This window comes from Salmo trutta, unplaced genomic scaffold (genome assembly GCF_901001165.1).
Source record: "Salmo trutta unplaced genomic scaffold, fSalTru1.1, whole genome shotgun sequence".
Taxonomy (NCBI): Eukaryota; Metazoa; Chordata; class Actinopteri; order Salmoniformes; family Salmonidae; genus Salmo; species Salmo trutta.
The window spans coordinates 162991-187945 of record NW_021822679.1 but is presented as its reverse complement, the minus strand read 5'-3'; the positions used below and the strand labels follow the sequence as shown (position 1 = coordinate 187945).

Sequence of the window (24955 nt, the reverse complement as noted above, 5' to 3'; positions counted from 1 at the left end):
GTTTCTGTACAGCACTCTGTGACACCAGCTGATGTAATAAGGGCTTTATAAATACATTTGATTGATTGATTGATTGATTGATTGATTGATTAGAGGCCAAATCAGAGGTGGAAACTTGATTGACATTTGATAGCTTCCTCCATTTCATTCAGTTGGACACATCTTCCTCCGTTTCATTCAGTTGTAAACATCTTCCTCCGTTTCATTCAGTTGTAAACATCTTCCTCCGTTTCATTCAGTTGTAAACATCTTCCTCCGTTTCATTCAGTTGTAAACATCTTCCTCCATTTCATTCAGTTGTAAACATCTTCCTCCGTTTCATTCAGTTGTAAACATCTTCCTCCGTTTCATTCAGTTGTAAACATCTTCCTCCATTTCATTCAGTTGTAAACATCTTCCTCCGTTTCATTCAGTTGTAAACATCTTCCTCCATTTCATTCAGTTGGACACATATCTGTATCACCTCCTGGTACGGCAACTGCACCGCCCACAACAGCAGGGCTCTCCAGAGGGTAGTGAGGTCTGCACAACGCATCACCATGGGGCAAACTATCTGCCCTCCAGGACACCTACATCACCCGATGTCACAGGAAGGCCAAACAGATCATCAAGGACAATAACCACCCGAGCCACTGCCTGTTCACCCCGCTATCATCCAGAAGGCGAGGTCAGTACAGGTGCATCAAAGCTGGGACTGAGAGATTGAAAAACAGCTTCTATCTCAAGGCCATCAGACTGTTAACCTCTTACATCTACATGCCGCTAGCCGAACGCCTCGCCAATATCCAATGATAGAGCGTGGCGCGAATTACAAACACCTCAAAAATCCCAAAACTTCCATTTCTCAAACATATGACTATTTTACACCATTTTAAAGACAAGACTCTCCTTTATCTAACCACATTGTCCGATTTCAAAAAGGCTTTACAATGAAAGAAAAACATTAGATTATGTCAGGAGAGTACCCAGCCAGAAATAATCACACACCCATTTTTCAAGCTAGCATATAATGTCACAAAAACCAAAACCACAGCTAAATGCAGCACTAACCTTTGATGATCAGATGACACTCCTAGGACATTATGTTATACAATACATGCATGTTTTGTTCAATCAAGTTCATATTTATATCAAAAACCAGCTTTTTACATTAGCATGTGACGTTCAGAACTAGCAACCCACCGAAAACTTCCGGTGAATTTACTAAATTACTCACGATAAACGTTCACAAAAAACAAAACAATTATTTTAAGAATTATAGATACAGAACTCCTTTATGCAATCGCGGTGTCCGATTTTAAAATAGCTTTTCGGTGAAAGCACATTTTGCAATATTCTGAGTAGATAGCCCGGCCATCACGGCTAGCTATTTTGACACCCACCAAGTTTGGCACTCACCAAACTCAGATTTACTATAAGAAAAATTGGATTACCTTTGCTGTTCTTCGTCAGAATGCACTCCCAGGACTTCTACTTCAACACCCAATGTTGTTTTGGTTCCAAATAATCCATAGTCATATCCAAATAGCGGCGTTTTGTTCTTGCGTTCAAGACACTATCCGAAGGGTGACGCGCCGGCGCGTATCGTGACAAAAAATTTCAAAATATTCCATTACCGTACTTCGAAGCATGTCAAACGCTGTTTAAAATCAATTTTTATGCGATTTTTCTCATAAAATAGCGATAATATTCCGACCGGGAGACCTTGTTTTCGTTCAAACACTGAAGATAGAAAATGGAGTCTTCACATGCACGCGCGCACCCGTGTCATTGTTCTCAGAACGACCACTTTCCAAAACCCCTACTGTTTTTCGCCCAGGGACTGCAGAGATCTCATTCCACGTTCTGGCGCCTTCTGAGAGCCTATGGGAGCCTTAGAAAATGTCACGTTACAGCAGAGATCCTCTATTTTCGATAAAGAGGCTATAGAAGGCCAAGAAATGGTCAGAGAGGGCACTTCCTGTATGGAATCTTCTCAGGTTTTGGCCTGCCATAGGAGTTCTGTTATACTCACAGACACCATTCAAACAGTTTTAGAAACTTTAGGCTGTTTTCTATCCAAATCAAATAATTATATGCATATTCTAGTTTCTGGGCAGGAGTAATAACCAGATTAAATCGGGTACGTTTTTTATCCGGCCGTGAAAATACTTCCCCCTATCCTAAACAGGTTAAACAGCCATCACTAGCACAGAGAGGCAGCTGCCCACATACAGACTTGAAATCATCGGCCACTTTAATAAATGGAACACTAGTCACTTTAATAATGCCACTTTAAGAATGTTTACATATCTCACATTATTCATCTAATATGTATATACTGTATTCTGTCACACCCTGATCTGTTTCACCTGTCCCTGTTGTCTCCACCCCCCTCCAGGTGTCGCCCATCTTCCCTATTATCCCCTGTGTATTTATACCTGTGTTCTCTGTTTGTCTGTTGCCAGGTCAACCAGCTTTTTTTTTTCTCAGTCTCTCTTTTTCTCACCCTCCTGGTTTTGACCCTTTCCTGTCCTGACTCTGAGCCCACCTGCCTGACCTCTCTGCCTTCCCTGACCCGGAGCCTGCCTTTACTGACCCCTGCCTGCCTTGACCTGTCTATTGCCCCTGTTGGATTATTAATCCATTGTTAATTCAACTTGTCTGCATCTGGGTCTTACCTTCATACCTGATAGTATAGAATACTATCTATTGCATCTTAGCCTTCGTACCTGATAGTATAGAATACCATCTATTGCGTCTTAGCCTATGCCACTCTGACATTGCTGATCCATATATATACTGTATTTTACACTATCTATCCTATACTATCTAGTCTATACTATCTACACTATACTATCTATTCTACACTATCTATTCTACACTATCTATGATACACTATCTATTCTACACTATCTATTCTACACTATCTATTCTACACTATCTATTCTATACTATCTATTCTATACTATCTATTGCATCTTAGCCTCTATTCTACGCTATCTTTTCTACACTATCTATTCTATACTATCTAGTCTACACTATCTATTATATCTATTCTACACTATCTATACTACACTATTTATTCTATACTATCTATTCTATACTATCTATTCTACACCAGCTATACTACACTATCTATTCTATACTATCTATTGCATCTTAGCCTCTCTGACATTGCTCATCCATATATTTATATATTCTTATTCCATTCCTTTACTAGATTTGTGTGTATTAGGTATTTGTTGTGGAATTATTAGATATTACCTGTTAGATATTACTGCACTGTTGGAACAAGAAGCACAAGCATTTCCCTACATTTCCCTTGACTTGCTTGTCAAGGGAAATGCAAGTTTACTTCTTTGAGTTTTTGAGTCAGAGTCGCTAAGCCTTGTGGGATATTAATGAATGTGAACTCAGCAACCGTAATTCCAGAACAGTCCCTCTGTTATAATAGTCTGATGTGTATCTTCTGACAGACTCTATGCTGAGTAAAGTCAGGTTTTATCCTAAAACGTTTTTCTACCAGAACCAAAGTGTGGATGCAGTCACTATTTAGAGCAGTCTAATCTCATTAACCCAGAACTATAATATTGTGTGATTCAGTTCTGGGTCCATACGTGTTAGAAACTACAGGAGGTGATAGTATACTATACTATCTATTCTATACTATCTATTCTACACTATCTATACTATCCTATACTATCTATTCTATACTATCTATTCCATTTTATGTGTTACAGCAGTTTCCATGGAAACATAGGGAGGAGTTTATGCAAATCAACCCTATCTGTCTTGACATCTGAAGGAGGAGTCTCTGTAATAACTATTTAAAGCAGTCTGTCCTGACTCAGCTCAGCAGTCTCCAGTCTACCAACTGGTCTCTGTAATAACTATTTAAAGCAGTCTGTCCTGACTCAGCTCAACAGTCTCCAGTCTACCAACTGGTCTCTGTAACTTCATCTTTGTCTCTGTGGTGTACAGTCTTCAGGTGATGATGGGGGTATTGAATCATCTCTCTACTCTCCTCCTTCTCTCTCTCCTTCCTCCTGCTCTCTCTCGTGTAGTGGAGAAGTTCAGTGATGTTCCACAGTGCAAGAATTTCTTCCTGAATGGGACAACTCCAAATCTCCCAGGTATTTTGGTTGGTGGGACGGTCCAGGACCAGAAACGCTACAAGCTGATTTGCCAGTTGTTCAACAACATCTACAGGTTTGCAACTCTCTACGACACGACCAAGAGGATCCCTGTGTTCTCAGCCTACACCTTCACTGGTCCTCCTACAGACCCCAGACCAAATCCAACCTGGATGATCGAGCCCCAGGTAGGACTAATGTTTTGTCATATAACATAACATTATTTGTTTACTGCTGTACAGTTGAAGTCAGAAGTTTACATACACTTAGGTTGGAGTCATTAAAACTCGTTTTTCAACCACTCCACACATTTCTTGTTAACAAACTATAGTTTTGGCAAGTCGGTTAGGACATTAACTTTGTGCATGACACAAGTAATTTCTCCAACAATTGTTTACAGACAGATTATTTCATTTATAATTCACTGTATCACAATTCCAGTGGGTCAGAAGTTTACATCCACTAAGTTGACTGTGCCTTTAAACAGCTTGGAAAATTCCAGAAAATTGTGTCATGGCTTTAGAAGCTTCTGATAGGCTTATTGACATAATTTCAGTCAATTGGAGGTGTACCTGTGGATGTATTTCAAGGTTTACCTTCAAACTCAGGGCTTCTTTGCTTGACATCATGGGAAAATCAAAAGAAATCAGCCTAGACCAAGTCTGGTTCATCCTTGGGAGTCATTTCCAAACGCCTGAAGGTACCACGTTCATCTGTACAAACAATAGTACGCAAGTATAAACACCATGGGAGATGCGTTCTGTCTCCTAGAGATGAACGTACTTTGGTGCAAAAAGTGCAAATCAATCCCAGAAGAGCAGCAAAGAACCTTGTGAAGATGCTGGAGTAAACAGGTACAAAAGTATCTATATCCACAGTAAAACAAGTCCTATATCGACATAACCTGAAAGGCCGCTCAGCAAGGAAGAAGCCACTGCTCCAAAACCGCCCTAAAAAAGCCAGACTACGGTTTGCAACTGCACATGGGGACAAAGATCGTACTTTTTGGAGAAATGTCCTCCGGTCTGATGAAACAAAAATAGAACTGTTTGGCCATAATGACCATCGTTATGTTTGGAGGAAAAGGGGGAGGCTTGCAAGCCGAAGAACACCATCCCAACCGTAAAGCACAGGGGTGGCAGCATCATGTTGTGGGGGTGCTTTGCTGCAGGAGGGACTGGTGCACTTCACAAAAGATGGCATCATGAGGCAGGACAATAATATGGATATATTGAAGCAACATCTCAAGACATCAGTCAGGAAGTTAAAGCTTTGTCGCAAATGGGTCTTCCAAACGGACAATGACCCCAAGCATACTTCCAAAGTTGTGGCAAAATGGCTTAAGGACAACAAAGTCAAGGTATTGAATTGGTCATCACAAATCCCTGACCACAATCCTATAGAACATTTGTGGGAAGAACTGAAAAAGTGTGTGTGCGCAAGGAGGCCTACAAACCTGACTCAGTTACACCAGCTCTGTCAGGAGGAATGGGCCAAAATTCACCCAACTTTATTGTGGGAAGCTTGTGGAAGGCTACCCGAAACGTTTGACCCAAGTTAAACAATTTAAAGGCAATGCTACCAAATACTAATTTAGAGTATGTAAACTTCTGACCCACTGGGAATGTGATGAAAGAAATAAAAGCTGAAATAATAAAAATTCTCTCTACTATTATTCTGACATTTCACATTCTTAAAATAAAGTGGTGATCCTAACTGACCTAAAACATAGTCTAATCAATCCTTTTCAGTGTAACATCTCTAGGACACAAGCAGCAGTATTTGCCGAAGTACTAGGATTAAATTGTCAGGAATTGTGAAGAACTGAGTTTGAATGTATTTGCCTAAGGTGTATGTAAACTTCAAACATCAACTGTATATATGAGTTTCATTCCAAAACACTAAAGATTTTGGTAAATGAGCTATTGTTTAATTTAAAAAAAACGTATGATTGGTGTGTTTTTGTTATAGTTGTTAAATTACATGTATTATAATTTTTGTTGAAAAACGCTAAACATGAGGAAACACTGAGGAAAAAAGAGTAAGTCACATTTTTGGGAAACTCAAATGACAATTAAATGATGTATTTCTGACTTAGTTCTGACTTCATACCCCATTACTTTTTCCACATTTTATTTACAAACTTATTCTAACATTGATAATAAAAACAATCAATCTACACACAATGCCCTATAATGACAAAGCAAAAACAGGGTAATACATTTCTGCTAATATATAAATAAAAACTGAAATATTACATTAACATAAGTATTCAGACCCTTCACTCAGTACTTCAGCTCCTTCACCAGCGATTACAGCCTCAAGTCTTCTTGGGTATGACGCTACAAGCTTGGCACACCTGTATTTGGGGAGTTTCTCCCATTTCTTCTCTGCAGATCCTCTCAAGCTCTGTCAGGTTGGATGGGGAGCGTTGCTGCACGGCTATTTTCAGGTCTTTTGGCAAACTCCAAGCGGGCTGTCATGTGCCTTTTACTGAGGAGTGGCTTCCGTCTGGCCACTTTACCATAAAGGCCTGATTGGTGGAGTGCTGCAGAGATGGTTGTTCTTCTGGAAGGTTCTCCCATCTCCACAGAGGAACTCTAGAGCTCTGTCAGAGCCGGGTGGTCAGCTCCAGGAAGTCTTGGTGGTGCCAAACTTCTTCCATTTAATAATGATGGAGGTCACTGTGTTCTTGGGGACCTTCAATATTGCTGAAATGTTTTGGTACCCTTCCCCAGATTTGTGCCTCGACACAATCCTGTCTCGGACCTTTGCAGAACAATTCCTAGTGATACGCCATCCCATCTGGTTTGGGCTAAGTGGGACTATCATTTATTTTTCAACAGGACAATGACCCAACACACCTCCAGGCTGTGTAAGGGCTATTTGACCAAGGAGAGTGATGGAGTGCTGCATCAGATGACCTGGCCTCCACAATCACCTGACAAAAATCCCAATTGAGATGGTTTGGGATGAGTTGGACAGCAGAGTGAAGGAAAAGCAGCCAACAAGCGCTCAGCATATGTGGGAACTCCTTCAAGACTGTTAGAAAAGCCTTCCAGGTGAAGCTGATTGAGACAATGCCAAGAATGTGCAAAGCTGTCAAGGCAAAGGGTGCCTACTTTGAAGAATCTCAAATATATTTTGATTTGTTTAACACTTTTTTGTTTACTACATGATTCCATACGTGTTATTTCATAGTTTTGATGTCTTCATTGTTATTCTACAATGTAGAAAATAGTAAAAATAAAGAAAAACCCTTGAATGAGTAGGTGTGTCTTAACATTTGACCGGTAGTGTATGTCATATCGCTGAGTCTACCTTTAACTCCTAACGCAAATGATCTCTGACATAGGCTTTTTGAAAAAGCACCCGCAAACCGGTGCCGACCCATAATGCAACATAACGCTTAAGGCCCTCGCGAGCCTACCCATAATGCAACATAACGCTTAAAACTTTTGACTGGTAGTGTATGCACCAATGAATGGTGATGTGCTGCTGCCCTGTGACACCAATGTATTGTCATTATCTGTGCCGTGTGTGTGTGTGTGTGTGTGTGTGTGTGGATGTGTGTGCGCATTAATGCTTGACCATCCACTCCCAAATCACAACAGACACCAACAAAATGTAACTTTTAATAAAACTCAAATTTATTATTTTCTCCTTGTAAAATGATAGTGTCTCTGTTGACTTAAGTTTCTCTTCTCTATTTAAATTAAAACACAGACATCCAAATCCCACCAAAAATTATGAAACTATTTGATACACATTGGCCCATATTCACAAAGCCTTTCAGAGGAGGAGTGCTGATCTAGGATCAGTCTAGACTATAAGATCATAACTATATGGACTGGGGGGGGGGGGGACCTGATCCTGGATCAGTCTAATCATAACTATATGGACTGGGGAGGGGGGGGGGCCTGATCCTGGATCAGTCTGATCATAACTATATGGACTGGGGAGGGGGGGGGGGGGCTGATCCTGGATCAGCACTTCTCTACTCAGATCCTCTGTTACCCTACATAGTGTATTAGTATTATGACCAGAGTTATAGTTGTTTCAGACACAAATGATAAAATATAGATTGATTGAGTTGGGAGTCAAATGGCACCCTGCCACCAGAGCACTATGGAGCTCTGGTCTAAAGGTAGTGCACTATGTAGGGAATAGGGTGCCATTTGGGAAACATCCAGGGTCAAGGGGGTCATTCGGAGACGGAGACGTGGCTAGAACTTCCTGCTTGTTGCTTCTGATGCTTCAGGTAATATTTCTGGAGAGAGAGAGAGAGAGAGAGAGAGAGAGAGAGGGGGGGATAGAGAGAGAGAGAGGGGGGATAGACAGAGGGGACAGAGAGAGAGAGAGGGGGGATAGAGAGAGAGGGGGGATAGAGAGAGAGAGAGAGAGGGATAGAGAGAGGGGGATAGAGAGAGAGAAAGAGAGAGGGGGGATAGAGAGAGGGGGATAGAGAGAGAGAAAGAGAGAGGGGGGATAGAGAGAGAGCGGGATAGAGGGATAGAGAGGGAAAGAGAGAAAGAGGGAAAGAGAGAGAAAGAGAGAGGGGGGATAGAGAGAGGGGGATAGAGAGAGAGAAAGAGAGAGGGGGGATAGAGAGAGAGGGGGGAGAGAGAGAGAGAGGGTGATAGAGAGAGAAGGAGAGAGATGGAGGTGAAAGGTAGAGGGTATTAGCCATTGGGTTAGTCTCCCCACATAGCTGTCCTACAGGGCTGGTTATTTACAGGCCTAATAATGAAATCAGTCCATTCCCATGTATCAAACTAACAGGTCTAAAAATATACCGTCTAATTTAAGATTATTCTTCTTGGCTGCGTCCCCCCCCCCCTCTCTCCCCCCCCCCCCCCCCCCCCCCCCCAGTCCCTAACTAACTGGTATAGTGATGTTAACCTGCAGGTTCTGATAGTGCTGTAGACTGCTGCAGTGGGTCTTCTTGGCTGTGTGTTCACTCCCATAGAACCGAGAACACAGCTTACAGAAGAACCCGGTCTTAGGAACCACAAAGTCCTGGCCTGGAGAGGAGAGAGAGGAGGGTCAGTTAAACCTGATGAGAAATGAAGTGTGTCTGTTGGTGAGCGTGTGTCTGTCAGTATCACCTATAGGGTTGTTAGGGGTGAAGGGAGGCAGTTTGAAGTCTGTGATCAGAGGAGACTCAGAACGACAACGTTTTAATTCAGGCTCCTCTTCCTCCTCTCTTCTCTGTTTACTGTCTTCTAGAGATGGAGAGGGAGAGAGAGACCGAGAGAGAGAGAGATGGAGAGAGACAGCGATGGAGATAGAGAGCGATGGAGATAGAGAGCGATGGAGAAAGAGAGCGATGGAGATAGAGAGAGATGGAGATAGAGAGAGATGGAGATAGAGAGAGACCAAGAGAGAGAGGGAGATGGAGAGAGATAGATAGATGGAGAGGGAGAGGGAGAGAGAGATGGAGGGAGAGAGATGGAGAGAGAGACCGAGAGGGAGAGAGATGGAGAGAGATAGATAGAGATAGATAGAGAGAGAGAGGTGTGGATAGTCAGGAAGAACAAAGGCGATGGGAGAAAACAGATTAATTTTGGCAGCAAGAACACAGAGTCCAGATATAGAAACATGTCATTATGTTCCTATCAAACACACATCTTCATGACCAAGTGGGCATCCAGGGAGGACTTGGTAATCATACCGCTGGAAACACCACAGATGTCAGCCAAGGAAAAATGACTGACTCAGTCAGTGGTCATCACATTTGAAAAAGACGACACATACGATTGAAAAATAAAACTTCTCCAGGGGAATGTGACACCTCAAAGTGACATTACGAGGCTGGCTGGTGTCTCATTAACTACTGAACACATCTAATGCTCTCCAGTCCATCTGGTCTTCTCTCTCTACCTTGTAGTGTTGTGGAGTCAGTAGAAGTCTTTCCAACAGTCTCCTGTTTCCCCTCCAGACTCTGGTTCTCAGGGGGGTCAGTCTGCCTCTCCTGCCCAGCTGAGGAGGCCTCCAGGCTGGGTTGGTCTGCCGGGGTATCAGCCTTCGTCTCTTTCTCCTGGAGGTCTGGGACTGAGGCAGCTGGTTGGGCGTCCACCTCTGAGGTCACAGCGACTTGGAGCAATGAGGAGGGAGCGTCGACGGAAGCTGTGTCAGTGGGAGGAGTAATATCTGCCCGAGGCTCCTCCTCTTCCTTGTCTTTAACGCTCACCTTCTTTGCTTTCACTGATTTCCTGGCTGTGGCGGAGAGAAGATGAAGAAATACATCTGCAACATTATAACTCAATTCCTGTGTGTCTCTGTGTGTCTCTGTGTGTGTGTGTGTGTGTCCCTCTCTCTTACCAGAGGTCTGTCGGGCCCTCTTCCTCCCCCTGGGTCCTCTCCTTGTGGCAACAGCCTCCTCTTCCTCCTCCTCCTCCTCTCCCACTTCATCCACGGTCACAAAGTCCATTCTCCTGATGTCCTCCATGCCCCTGCCGTCGTCCTCTGCACCAGGAGACCCTGTAGAATCAGCTAGAGGAGAGAAATGGTTTAGAGGACGAGAGGACCCCCCCCTTCTGTCCCAATACACCCCCCCTTCTGTCCCAATACACCCCCCCCTTCTGTCCCAATACACCCCCCCCTTCTGTCCCAATACACCCCCCCCCATTCTGTCCCAATACACTCCCCCCCCATTCTGTCCCAATACACTCCCCCCCCATTCTGTCCCAATACACTCCCCCCCCATTCTGTCTCCACACCCCCCCCCCCCTTCTGTCCCGATACACCCACCCCTTCTGTCCCGATACACCCCCCCCTTCTGTCCCGATACACCCCCCCTTCTGTCCCGATACACCCCCCCCCCTTCTGTCACAATACACCCCCCCCCCTTCTGTCCCAATACACCCCCCCCTTCTGTCCCAATACACCCCCCCCCTTCTGTCCCAATACACTCCCCCCCCACTTCTGTCCCAATACACTCCCCCCCCCTCTGTCCCAATACACCCCCCCCTTCTGTCCCAATACACCCCCCCCTTCTGTCCCGATACACCCCCCCCTTCTGTCCCGATACACCCCCTTCTGTCCCAATACACCCCCCCCTTCTGTCCCAATACACCCCCCTTCTGTCCCAATACACCCCCCTTCTGTCCCAATACACCCCCCCCTTCTGTCCCAATACACCCCCCCCCTTCTGTCCCAATACACCCCCCCTTCTGTCCCAATACACCCCCACTCCTTCTGTCCCAATACACCCCCCCCCCTTCTGTCCGATACACCCCCCCTTCTGTCCCGATACACACACCCTTCCATTCTGACCCACACCCTTTCTGTTCGACAGACCGACGGACAAACAGACCTGTGTTGTCAGCTTGCTGGATCTGCGCTGGTTCAGGACTCTTGTTCTGCTCTTCCTGCTCCATCTCATCATCCTCCCCATCACCTCCAGCCTCATCCAGGGTTACCAGAGTCTGATAGGAGAGAGGTTAAAGGGTGTGTGAGTGAGAAAGGGAGAGGAGAGAGAGAGACGACAGAGAGAGACGACAGAGAGAGACGACAGAGAGGAGAGAGAGAGACGACAGAGGAGAGAGAGAGACGACAGAGAGGAGAGAGAGAGACGACAGAGAGGAGAGAGAGAGACGACAGAGAGGAGAGAGAGAGACGACAGAGAGGAGAGAGAGACGACAGAGAGGAGAGAGAGAGACGACAGAGAGGAGAGAGAGAGACGACAGAGAGGAGAGAGAGAGACGACAGAGAGGAGAGAGAGAGACGACAGAGAGGAGAGAGAGAGACGACAGAGAGGAGAGAGAGAGACGACAGAGAGGAGAGAGAGAGACGACAGAGAGGAGAGAGAGAGACGACAGAGAGGAGAGAGAGAGACGACAGAGAGGAGAGAGAGAGACGACAGAGAGGAGAGAGAGAGACGACAGAGAGGAGAGAGAGAGACGACAGAGAGGAGAGAGAGAGACGACAGAGAGGAGAGAGAGAGACGACAGAGAGGAGAGAGAGAGACGACAGAGAGGAGAGAGAGACGACAGAGAGAGAGAGAGACGACAGAGAGGAGAGAGAGACGACAGAGAGGAGAGAGAGACGACAGAGAGGAGAGAGAGACGACAGAGAGGAGAGAGAGAGACGACAGAGAGGAGAGAGAGACGACAGAGAGGAGAGAGAGAGACGACAGAGAGGAGAGAGAGACGACAGAGAGAGAGAGAGACGACAGAGAGGAGAGAGAGAGACGACAGAGAGGAGAGAGAGAGACGACAGAGAGGAGAGAGAGAGACGACAGAGAGGAGAGAGAGAGACGACAGAGAGGAGAGAGAGAGACGACAGAGAGGAGAGAGAGAGACGACAGAGAGGAGAGAGAGAGACGACAGAGAGGAGAGAGAGACGACAGAGAGGAGAGAGAGACGACAGAGAGGAGAGAGAGAGACGACAGAGAGGAGAGAGAGACGACAGAGAGGAGAGAGAGACGACAGAGAGGAGAGAGAGAGACGACAGAGAGGAGAGAGAGACGACAGAGAGGAGAGAGAGACGACAGAGAGGAGAGAGAGACGACAGAGAGGAGAGAGAGACGACAGAGAGGAGAGAGAGAGAGAGAAGAGAGAGCTGAGAAAGTAAGCAGCAGATATTTCCTGACCTCTGGGTTGAAGGTGTCTCCTGATTCGTCCTCCTGGCTGAAGGGGTGTGGCTCCAGGCAAGGCCCCTCCGCTCCTTCATCCTCTCCGATCTCATCCAAAGTCACCAAGCCCTCAGTATCCACTCCGACCCTCTCCTCTCTCTCCTCCTCCCTATTCCGTTCCTTCTCTCTACTCCTCCGCCCTTTCTCTCTCTCCTTCCCTCTTTCCCCCTCTCGCTGCTTCTCCTTCACCAGTTTTTGTTTCTTAATAAGTTCTTCCTCTTCGGCGGCGTCATCTGGGTAATCCTCCTCCTCCTCGCTCACCTCATCCAAGGTGACAAGGTTACTCTTTTTCGGGGTACCCCCCTCGGACTCTCCTATTGGGGTTTTGGGTCCCCTCTTATTCTTGCCCTTCTTTTGGGGTGCCTTCTTACCCCCCTTTAGAGGCTTGGAGCCACCCTGACATTTAGTTTCAGTCGTATGGTTGTCCAGAGCTTGGGTCGTTTCCGTCTGATCGTCGACTGAATCTAGTATCTGGAACCCCTCCATCTCTCTGGGTAGAGAATCTCTTCGGCCTCGTTGGCCTGCGAGAGAGGAGTCGGCCATGTTGTCTTCAGTGTCTTCTAGAGAGTCGAGGATCTGGAAAGCAGATTCTTCTTCTTTGTTGGAGATCTCTTTGTGTTCCTCTAGAGTAGTTTGAGGCACTTGGGAACCTGTAGATTCGGAGGCTGCAGGCGCCTGGTGACCCAGAGATAGAGATCCAGACTGAGTGTCTTGACTGCCCTCTTCTCCGTCTCTAGGTGTGTCATCGTCCACAGCTTCGTCGAGTACCTGGAAATCACCACCATCATCATCAGGTACTTTATCAATAAGTGATTGGGGCACCTGGTGACCGGACACCGTCTCCACCTCTTGTAGTTCCAGGGCCTTCTGAAGGTCTTGCTCCTTGGCTGAGGCAGATGGCTGGGACAGACCAAGCTCCAGGGGACAGGCTCCATTCTGAGCCTCGGTACCCAGAATCGAGGAACCTTTTTCAGCCTGAGTAGTCTCCTCGCTCCCCTCTACCTCTGGAGGTTTTTCAGCTGTAGTCTCCATATCGCTCTCTGACACAGCACTTTTCTCTTCCTTGTCGTCTGTCACTGCAGTGTCCAACACTGACATCTTGTGGTGTGATGACGGTACTACATCCTCCGTGTCAAATCCCTTAGTGACCACTACTTCCTCTTCCGACTGAGACCGAGTCTCCAAGGGAACAGGCTCCGCCTCCGTATCGGCTATGCTGGTGTTGGGGTCGGCGGCTTCCTGGGTTTCTGCGGCTTCGGTTGCGACAACAACAGCAGCTGCTGCTGCTGACCTGGTCTGGCGTCCAGAGGTGGCTGGTGGTTGAGGTTTAGCTGCTGCCTTTTTTGCTGCAACTTTTCCTGGAGTCTTCTGAGCAGGGGGGGTAGAGGAGGACGACGTGGGTGTCTCCTTGTGCTCCTGGCTAGATTTCGGACTTGGGGTATCTGGGGTACCCCTCTTGCGTTTGGACGATCGTTTTGACCTTTCCGAGGCCTTATCTTGGGTCTTGTGTGACGAAGATGAGGATGACTGCGGTGGGTCGGTGTTCTCAGCCTCATCCCCTTCCACCTCGTCCACAGTAACAAACTGGTCCATGTTGAACTGGTCCATGCTGAACTGATCCAGATCGAAGGAGTTGGCTTCATCGGGGATGACGTCAGACGTAAAGTCATATCCCGCGTAGCAACTAGTCTGAGGTGAAGAGAGAAAAGGATCTGAATTAATAAATCAAAATCAAATCTTCCACAAGTTCAACAGAAGTGCTGTAGTTTGAAATCAGATGTATGAGAGTTTGCTACAACAGACTGTAACGGTTCTGGATTCTGTACGGTGTATTTTTAAGAACTGTTGCCGTTTGAAAAGCATCGTCCGCTCACCTTATCTCTAGACCTGCTCCTCGAGGAGCGAGTTGTTCTACTGCTGCGGCCGTGGCTCTGTGAAACCAACAGAAACCTTTAATAGGATCATTTCTAGCTCATAAATAGAATCAAATCATAAAAAAGATAGAATTGGCATATAAAACATGCATTCGCCATCACGCCTTGCTTTTCTCCTTCTCCTACCTTGCTCCTCTCCTTCTTCTTGGCGGGGCTGCCGTCCTGTCTGCTGCTCCTGCGGGAGCCAGAAGAGGAGCTAGAGGAGTTACCCTGTCTCGACGTTGGAGGATCCTGCTCCTCCTCGGAAGGAGCCCGGCTGCTTTTATGCCTAGAAGAGTCACTCCGGCCTCTCCCTCCAGAAGCCTGGGTCTTCCCCTGGATGAATTAATTTATTTTATTAGACATTTAAATACATAATGAGTTGCCTCAGTCATTAGAGTACAATACATACATTAAATTATTAGCAGAAGCTAATGAAACAGTATCGCTTCCATCCCTCTCCTCGCCCCTACCTCGAAGCATCGTTACCCATCGCTCCACAAAAGCCGCAGCCCTTGCAGAGCAAGGGGAACAACTACTTCCAGGTCTCAGAGCGAGTGACGTCACCGATTGAAACGCTATTAGCGCGCACCACCGCTAACTAGCTAGCCATTTCACACCGGTTACACTAAGGTGCAATGAATCAAGACTGTTGGTGATTCAAATCTGTCAACGTTTAAATTGTATCTGTCCCTTAAATTCATATTATTATTATTATTATAATAATACATACATTCTTGTGGTCTGGTTGGCCAGATCCTGAAGGGGTCTTCTTCGTGTCGGTGGTCTTTTTAGCTGGTGTCGGATGCTTTTTGTCCGGCTGTGACTTCTTCTCTGGGCGTGGCTCCTCTTTCTTCATCGTCTCTTTCTCCCCAGTCTTCTCTTCTGGCTCAGCCGGGACCTGGATCTTTTCTCCAGTCGGGGTGTTTTTCTCCGCTGTCTCCCCAGCTGCAGGGCTCTTCTTGTTGGGTAGAGGCTTGGCCTGGATCCCCTCTCCCTGGTTCTGTTCCTGTTCCTCCGCCAGTCTCCCCATACGGTGTTGGTGAACCGCTACCTCCAGGGCCTTGAGGATCTCCTCAGTTACCGGAGGAAAGTCCTGAGGATTGTCTTCAACATTTAACGCTACCGGGATAGGGTCCGGTGTTTGTGCAAGGGCAGCAACGGAGTCGACGGGATTGGTGACGTCACTAACCAACGTAATGACATCACTGTCCTGTTCGGGTTCTGCTGCAATCTCATTGGTCGAGGCGACGCCGTCGGTGCTCTGGGTTTCCACGGCGACCTCTTCCTCGGGAGCGGACACGGTAACCGTAGGTAACGAGGCGGAAACGACGATGTCGACGGTCGCAGCGTCTTCCTTGTTTTGTTTTGCCTCCTCAGTTTTCATCTCTCCATCCTCTTTGGGAGGATGAGCGTTCTTCTTCCCATCTTTTTCAACTGTCGAGGAAATCCCACCCTCTTTTCCTCCAGACTCCGCCACCGTTGCCTTTCCGTCGGAATTCATCACCGCGACGTCACTTCCTGGTTGCTTGGCCTCCGCGACGATGACGTCGTCACCCGGTTGCTTGGTAGCCACAGCAACAGGCTGAGAGGATGAGACCGTAGCATTGGTGCTGGTAGTAGTGGTGGTGGTAGTAACAGGTTTAACTGGTGTTGCGACACCTTTAGCTTCAGGCTTCTTGCCTTTGATCGGTTTCTTCTTGGCTTTGGTGCTGAAACGACAGACAAACACGTAGATTATAAAATAAGTGATGTTTACATGCCCAGATCAGTCTAAAAGGTCTCCATTGGAACATATGGGACAGGAGTTGTTCCCTGACGAGGAAAAACAATGGACCCTAATTGTATCCTATGTCCTTAGAAAACAGGACGTCATACAATGCTTGGATTGGATGGATGGACTGACGGATAAAATCTTGGAAGTTAAACCTCTTACATCTACACGTTCCGCTAGCGGAACGTCTGCTCCAATATCCAATGATGGGCGGGGCGCGAAATTCAAACTCCTCTAAATCCGAAAACTTACACTTTTCAAACATATGACTATGTTACAGCTATTTAAAGACAAGACTCTCCTTTATCTAACCAAACTGTCCGATTTCAAAAAGGCTTTACAGCGAAAGCAAAACATTAGATTATGTCAGCAGAGTACCCAGCCAGGAATAATCACACAGCCATTTTTCAAGCTAGCATATCATGTCACATAAACCCAAACCATATCTAAATGCAGCACTAACCTTTGATGATCTTCATCAGATGACACACCTAGGACATTGTGTTATACAATACATGCATGTCTGTTCAATCAAGTTCATATTTATATCAAAAACCAGCTTTTTACATTAGCATGTGACGTTCAGAACTAGCATTCCCACCGAACACTTCCGGTGATTTTACTAAATTACTCACGATAAACGTTCACAAAAAGCATAACAATTATTTTAAGAATTATAGATACAGAACTCCTCTATGCACTCGATATGTCCGATTTTAAAATAGCTTTTCGGATGAAGCACATTTTGCAATAATGTAAGTACATAGCCCGGCGTTACAGGGCTAGCTATTTAGACACCCACCCAGTGTAGCCTTCACCAAAATCACATTTCCTATAAGAAAAATGTTCTTACCTTGCTTGTTCTTCATCAGAATACACTGCCAGGACTTCTACTTCAATAACAAATGTAGGTTTGGTCCCAAATAATCCATCGTTATATCCAAACAGCGACGTTTTGTTCGTGCGTTCTAGACACTATCCCAACGCTAAATCTCGGCCACGAGCATGACGCAAAATATGACAAAAAATTTCGAAATATTCCATTACCGTACTTCGAAGCATGTCAACCGCTGTTTAAAACCAATATTTATGCAATTTATCTCGTAGAGAAGCGATAATATTCCGACCGGGAATCTGCCTGTCTGTAAACTGAGGAAAAAACCGAAAGCCGGGGGCGGGGCGTGTCACGCGCCTAAGGCTTAGTCCATTGACTGACCACTCAGCTTTTGCTCTCATGTGCTTCAGCCAGGGCTTTGAATGACATCATTCCTGTTTTTCCCGGGCTGTGAGACTCCATTGTTGACGTGAGAAGTGTCACGTAAGAGCAGAGATCCTTTGTAAACGACAGAGATAATCAAGAAGGGCAAGAAATGTTCAGACAGGGTACTTCCTGAACAGAAGCATCTCAGGTTTTTGCCTGCCATAGGAGTTCTGTTATACTCACAGACACCATTCAAACAGTTTCAGAAACTTTGGAGTGTTTTCTCTCCAAAGCTAATAATTATATGCATATTCCAGTTTCTGGGCAGGACTAATAATCAGATTAAATCGGGTACGTTTTTTATCCAGCCGTGAAAATACTGCCCCCTAGATGTAACAGGTTAACCTGTCTGGGCTAGGGGGCAGCATTTTCACGGCCGGATAAAAAACGTACCCGATTTAAACTGGTTACTACTCTTGCCCAGAAACGAGAATATGCAGAAAACACTCTGAAGTTTCTAAAACTGTTTGAATGGTGTCTGAGTATAACAGAACTCATATGGCAGGCAAAAACCTGAGAAAATTCCAAGCAGGAAGTGGACTGTCTGAGAATTTGTAGTTCTTTCGATTCTCTATCGAAACTACAGTATCTCTGGGGTTACGTAGCACTTTCTAAGGCTTCCATTGGCTCTCTAATGCCTTCAGAAAGCGGATTGAGGCGTCTGTCTCTGGGCAGAGTATAGTAGCTCAGTTTCTCAGTGGTCTGCCTGGTGACAAAGAGATTGGATATGCGCATTCACGTGAGCACGCTGTTTTTTCTTTTCCTCTTTGAATGAATACACTATTGTCCGGTTGGAATATTATCGCTATTTTAAGAGAAAAATACCATAAAAATTGATTTTACACAGCGTTTGACATGCTTCTAAGTACGGTAATGGAACATTTTGATTTTTTTTGTCTCGAAATGCACTCGCGCGTTACCCTTCGGATAGTGACCTGAACGCACGAACAAAACGGAGATATTTGGACTTAACTATGGATTATTTTGAACAAAAACAACATTTCTTGTGGAAGTAGCAGGCCTGGGAGTGCATTCTGAGGAAGATCAGCAAAGGTAATACCATTTTTCTAATACTAATTCTGAGTTTAGTTTGCCCCGAAGTTGGCGGGTGTCAAAATAGCTAGCCGTGATGGCTGAGCTATGTACTCAGAATATTGCAAAATGTGCTTTCGCCGAAAAGCTATTACATTTTTTTTGTCAACGTTTATGATGAGTAATTTAGTAAATTCACCGGAAGTTTTCGGTGGGGATACATTTTCTGAACATCACACGCCAATGTAAAAAGCTGTTTTTTGATATAAATATGAACTTGATTGAACAAAACATGCATGTATTGTATAACATAATGTCCTAGGAGTGTCATCTGATGAAGATCATCAAAGGTTAGTGCTTCATTTAGCTGTGTTTTGGGTTTCTGTGACATATATGCTTGCTTGGAAAATGGCTGTGTGATTATTTTGGGCTATGTACTCTCTAAACATAATCTAATGTTTTGCTTTCGCTGTAAAGCCTTTTTGAAATCGGACAATGTGGTTAGATTAATGAGAGTCTTGTCTTTAAAATGGTGTAAAATAGTCGTATGTTTGAAAAATGGAAATTATTGCATTTTTGAGGTTTTTGTATTTCGCACCACGCTGTTCCACTGGCTGTTGAATAGTGGGACGGTGACGTCCCACCTAGCCCATAGAGGTTAATGAAAAGGTTGAGTTAAGATATTTACCTGACAACAGATGTCTTCTGGGCTGGGGGCTGCGGTGGCTGTTTAACCTTGACCAGCATGTTGAACTTCAGAGGGTTGTTCTGAACTACACTGGAGGACTTCTGGAAACGAAGACACACCGCCATCGCCACTGAAGAGGTTTCCATTTCAAAATAGATCTGAGACAGAGAGAGAAACATTAATTAAACAACAAATCAATTCATTTGATTTGTTATTTGTGTCGTCGCCTGACTAATCAGAAATGTTTAATAATACAGTCTGAGGTTCCAAGGACATAATTGGTTACACAGAGCCTTCAGAAAGCATTCGGACCCCTTGACTTTTTACACAATTTGTTTTGTTACAGCCTTATTATAAAAATGATTTACGTTTGTTTTTCAACATCAATCTACAAACGATACCCCATAATGACAAAGCAAAAACAGGATTTTTGTTGTTGTTGCTAATTTACAAAAAATAAATATGAAATATCACATTTACATAAGTATTCAGACCCTTTACTCAGTACTTTGTTGAAGCACCTTTGGCAGCGATTACAGCCTCAAGTCTTCTTGGGTATGACGCTACAAGCTTGGCACACCTGTATTTGGGGAGTTTCTCCATTTCTTCTCTGCAAATCCTCTCAAGCTCTGTCAGGTTGGATGGGGAGCGTCGCTGCACAGCTATTTTCAGGTCTCTCCAGAGATGTTAGATCGGGTTCAAGTCCGGGCTCTGGCTGGGCCACTCAAGGACGTTCAGAGACTTGTCCCGAAGCCACCCCTGCCTTGTCTTGGCTCTGTGCTTAGAGTCGTTATCCTTTTGGAAGGTGAACCTTCGCCCCAGTGTGAGGTCCTGAGCTCTCTGGAGCAGGTTTTCATCAAGGATCTCTGTACTTTGCTCCGTTCAGCTTTCCCTTGATCCTGACTAGTCTCCCAGTCCCTACCGCTGAAAAACATCCCCACAGCATGATGCTGCCACCACCATGCTTCACTGTAGGGATGGTGCCAGGTTTCCTCCAGACGTGACACTTGGCATTCAGGCCAAAGAGTTCCATCTTGGTTTCATCAGACCAGAGAATCTTGTTTCTCATGGTCTGAGAGTTTATAGGTGACTTTTGGAAAACTCCAAGCGGGCTGTCATGTGCCTTTTATTGAAGAGTGGCTTCTGTCTGACCACTCTACCATAAAGGCCTGATTGGTGGAGTACAGCAGAGATGGTTGTCCTTCTGGAAGTTTCTCTCATCTCCACAGAGGAACTCTGTCAGACTGACCATCGGGTTCTTGGTCACCTCCCTGACCAAGGCTCTTCTCCCCCGATTGCTCAGTTTGGCCGGGCGGCCAACTCAAGGAAGAGTCTTGGTGGTTCCAAACTTCTTCCATTTAAGAATGATGGAGGCCACTGTGTTCTTGGGGACCTTCAAATCTGCAGAAATGTTTTGTTAGCCTTCCCCAGATCTGTGCTTCGACACAATCCTGTCTCGGGGCTCTACAGACAATTCCTTCGACCTCATGGCTTGGTTTTTGCTCTGACATGCACTGTCAACTGTGGGACCTTATATAGACAGGTGTGTGTCTTTCCAAATCATGTCCAATCAACTGAATTTACCGCAGGTGAATGCAATCAAGTTGTAGAAACATCTCAAGGATGATCAAAGGAAACATGATGCACCTGAGCTCAATTTCAAGCCTCATAGCAAAGGGTCTGAATACTTATGTAAATAAGGTATCTGTTTTTACATTTTAATAAATTAGCAAAAATTGTAAAAAAACGTTTTGCTTTTTCATTATGAGGTATTGTGTGTAGACTGCCGAGGATTTTTATTTATTTAATACATTTTAGAATAAGGCTGTAACGTAACAAAATGCGGACAAAGTCAAGGGGTCTGAATACTTTCTGAATGCTCTGTATCACATGATACCACTACAGGCCTAAAGTGGTTGGTTCCAGGGATCTAATTGGTTATAATCACATGGTGTTTTGTATGTGTGGCTGTTTAAGTTTTGTATTGGACGGTATTTGATGTTTATCGTACGACTATGGCTGACCATATTTGACATTTGGGCGATTCATTTGAATTCATGTTTTTAGCACAACGTTCCCAAATGCCCTTTTTATGGTAAGAAGTCAGTTATTTTAAATGAGCGATACGTCTCTTTATGGTCTCGTCTCCTTCTGAGCTGTGTCCACTTGTCCACCTTTTGTGGTACCACGAACCGCTAGCAGCATTTTAGCCAGATACTGTCACGTGCTAGCTGTCTAATCTGTTTTATAAAACGTGGAAGAAGCAACAACAAAAATACATTTATACAAAGGAATTAATAACTCGTTCTCATTCTGAGAAAATAAGTATCTTTCCTACCCAGGTAGACGACTTGATTTCAACAACATCGGAACAAAAGTCAACAGGCTACTTCAAACTGCTGCCCAAGGCCTCCGGTGCCTGTCCCTACCATGTTGATCAGAGACAGCGAGTCGAGGTAGGTGCCGAAGCGTTTGACGAGGTCGTGAACCTCCTGGGCCGCTGCGGTCCCTGTGGGGACGTTACTGACGATCAGAAGACGTTCCTTCAACGTTGGGTCCTGTTTACAGACGGAGGGTTATAAAGGGGTTTATTAACAGGTTATAAAGGGGTTATTAAAGCAAGGTAGAATTAAGAAATAAGGCCTAAAGGGGGGGTGTGGTATGTGGCCAATATACCACGGCTAAGGGCTGTTCTAAAGCACGATACATCGCAATACACCACAAACCCCCTGAGGTGCCTTATTGCTATTCTAAACTGGTTACCAACGTAATTAGAGCAGTAAAAATAAATGGTTTGGGGGACACACAACAACGTAAACTTTCTAGTTAAATCTATGAACTTACCTTAGTGGTGAGGCCCTTCAGAGTTGTGTACACACCCTCCTGAAATAGAAAGGACAGACAGCTATGATGACTGGACCGCGTGTGTGTGTGTGTGTGTGTGTGTGTGTGTGTGTGTGTGTGTGTGTGTGTGTGTGTGTGTGTGTGTATATATATCTGTTACCTGGAGGAGGTTGGTATCAGGGCGGGTCAATGTGAAGGTGAGTGGACAGTCTAGTAGTTTAGGAGGAGACTGTGAGTAGGTCGTCAACATAGCAAAGCTCTTCTCTACTCTCTCCATACGGACTATGGCCTGTTGGGTCAAATACACTCATTACCATGACAACAACAAACACACAAGTTACAGGACTGAATCAACAACAACAAACACACAAGTTACAGGACTGAATCAACAACAACAAACACACAAGTTACAGGACTGGATCAACAACAACAAACACCCAAGTTATAGGACTGCATCAACAACAACACCCAAGTTATAGGACTGGATCAACAACAACAAACACCCAAGTTATAGGACTGGATCAACAACAACAAACACCCAAGTTATAGGACTGGATCAACAATAACAACAACACCCAAGTTATAGGACTGGATCAACAACAACAACACCCAAGTTATAGGACTGGATCAACAACAACAACAACACCCAAGTTATAGGACTGGATCAACAACAACAACAACACCCAAGTTATAGGACTGGATCAACAACAACAACAACACCCAAGTTATAGGACTGGATCAACAACAACAACACCCAAGTTATAGGACTGGATCAACAACAACAACACCCAAGTTATAGGACTGGATCAACAACAACAACACCCAAGTTATAGGACTGGATCAACAACAACAACACCCAAGTTATAGGACTGGATCAACAACAACAACACCCAAGTTATAGGACTGGATCAACAACAACAACACCCAAGTTATAGGACTGGATCAACAACAACAACAACACCACCCAAGTTATAGGACTGGATCAACAACAACAACAACACCACCCAAGTTATAGGACTGGATCAACAACAACACCACCCAAGTTATAGGACTGGATCAACAACAACACCACCCAAGTTATAGGACTGGATCAACAACATCACCACCCAAGTTATAGGACTGGATCAACAACAACAAACACCCAAGTTATAGGACTGGATCAACAACAACACCCAAGTTATAGGACTGGATCAACAACAACACCCAAGTTATAGGACTGGATCAACAACAACACCACCCAAGTTATAGGACTGGATCAACAACAACACCACCCAAGTTATAGGACTGGATCAACAACAACAACAACAACACCCAAGTTATAGGACTGGATCAACAACAACACCCAAGTTATAGGACTGGATCAACAACAACAACAACAACACCCAAGTTATAGGACTGGATCAACAACACCACCCAAGTTATAGGACTGGATCAACAACACCACCCAAGTTATAGGACTGGATCAACAACAACACCCAAGTTATAGGACTGGATCAACAACAACACAAATATGTATTTCTGCATTCAGAGCTGGTGTTAAATCATCCACAGAGGAGGGAGATAAAAGAGAGAAAAGAGAGGAAGAGATAGGGAGAGGGAGAGAGAGAGAGAAACACCAGTGATCTGATATTGAAATCCTTGGTCCAAACTAGTTTTTTTTCCTTCAGGATTTTCATTGTAAACTTAAATGACTTAAAACCAGATATAAATTACTTAGAAAAGACTTTAGATAATATAATCTTGGAGAAATATCAATGACAAAAAAACAACAACTATTTAGCCGTATTGATTTTGTTATTATGTCTGAGGAAAAGAACACTGCATTGGACAAGTTAAAATGTGTATTTGCTTTCAAATTGAAATGGAAAAAAACTGCTGAAATGTTTCAGCTCCATGGAGAAATTGGCTTAAAATGCTACAATTTCGCTACACTGCCAAGTTGAGGGCCTCTAAATTCCCGCCATGCCGATTGTTCCCGTGACATCCCCCAAGAGCCATGAAAACTCTGCACACAGACAGAGACAGACACACAGAGACAGACACACAGAGACAGACACACAGAGACACAGCCAACCTACCCATCTCTGGTTGGGCAGAATGAAACAGTTGTAGAGTCCAGGTCTATATCCGTAATTCTTCACCAGAGACAGAACATCTTCCTCTGTATATCCAGCTTCTGGTAAACCTTCAATCTTCACAAACCTGTGTTTCACAAAGTCAGGCTAAACACGGAAAGGAAGAGAGGGAGAAAGACGGATTAGTTTGTTCCTGACCCCATAGACCCAGGTTGAGGAACCATCTACTGAACGTCATCTATAATATGATTCATGTTTCACGTCTGGTTTTAATGTCGTGAAGCTGAAGACATATTTACAAATTGCGGCCACAATAACGTTTTTCTAATTCTAATTACACTGATAAATATGACTTTATTTAAAGGGGCAAACGACAGAAAGCATAAGGCACATTTCAAACGGAGATTCAGCCCGGTGTGTGACCTAAACGCCTCGGAAATGTTGTTTCCCCACCTCCGCCGCCCAGCTTCATTGACTTGGCATATTGCCTCGGGGGACATGCTCTGACAAAGGCTGCTGGGACTTCGGCCAGTTTACTTCTACCTGCTCGCTACAAGTCCTTAGTGTCTAGAGATCACAGACAATCCCTGGAGTGACACTAGTGCTTTTGTGGTA

At 44.8% G+C, this 24955-nt stretch overlaps 1 protein-coding gene across 1 annotated transcript; it reads right to left on the bottom strand.

Moving 5' to 3' along the window:
• Nucleotides 1-7743: 7743 nt before the first annotated feature.
• LOC115183214 (zinc finger protein 638) lies at nt 7744-24487 on the bottom strand (the record flags this gene model as incomplete). The annotated part of the gene is given in 15 exon segments (XM_029744549.1): nt 7744-8385; nt 9018-9139; nt 9224-9340; nt 9999-10334; nt 10440-10610; nt 11434-11545; nt 12712-14442; nt 14628-14684; nt 14814-15002; nt 15400-16378; nt 19422-19579; nt 21851-21979; nt 22266-22304; nt 22426-22554; nt 24344-24487. Coding segments are annotated over 15 exon segments (4479 nt in total), but the record flags the coding sequence as incomplete, so codon positions are not given.
• Nucleotides 24488-24955: the final 468 nt, after the last annotated feature.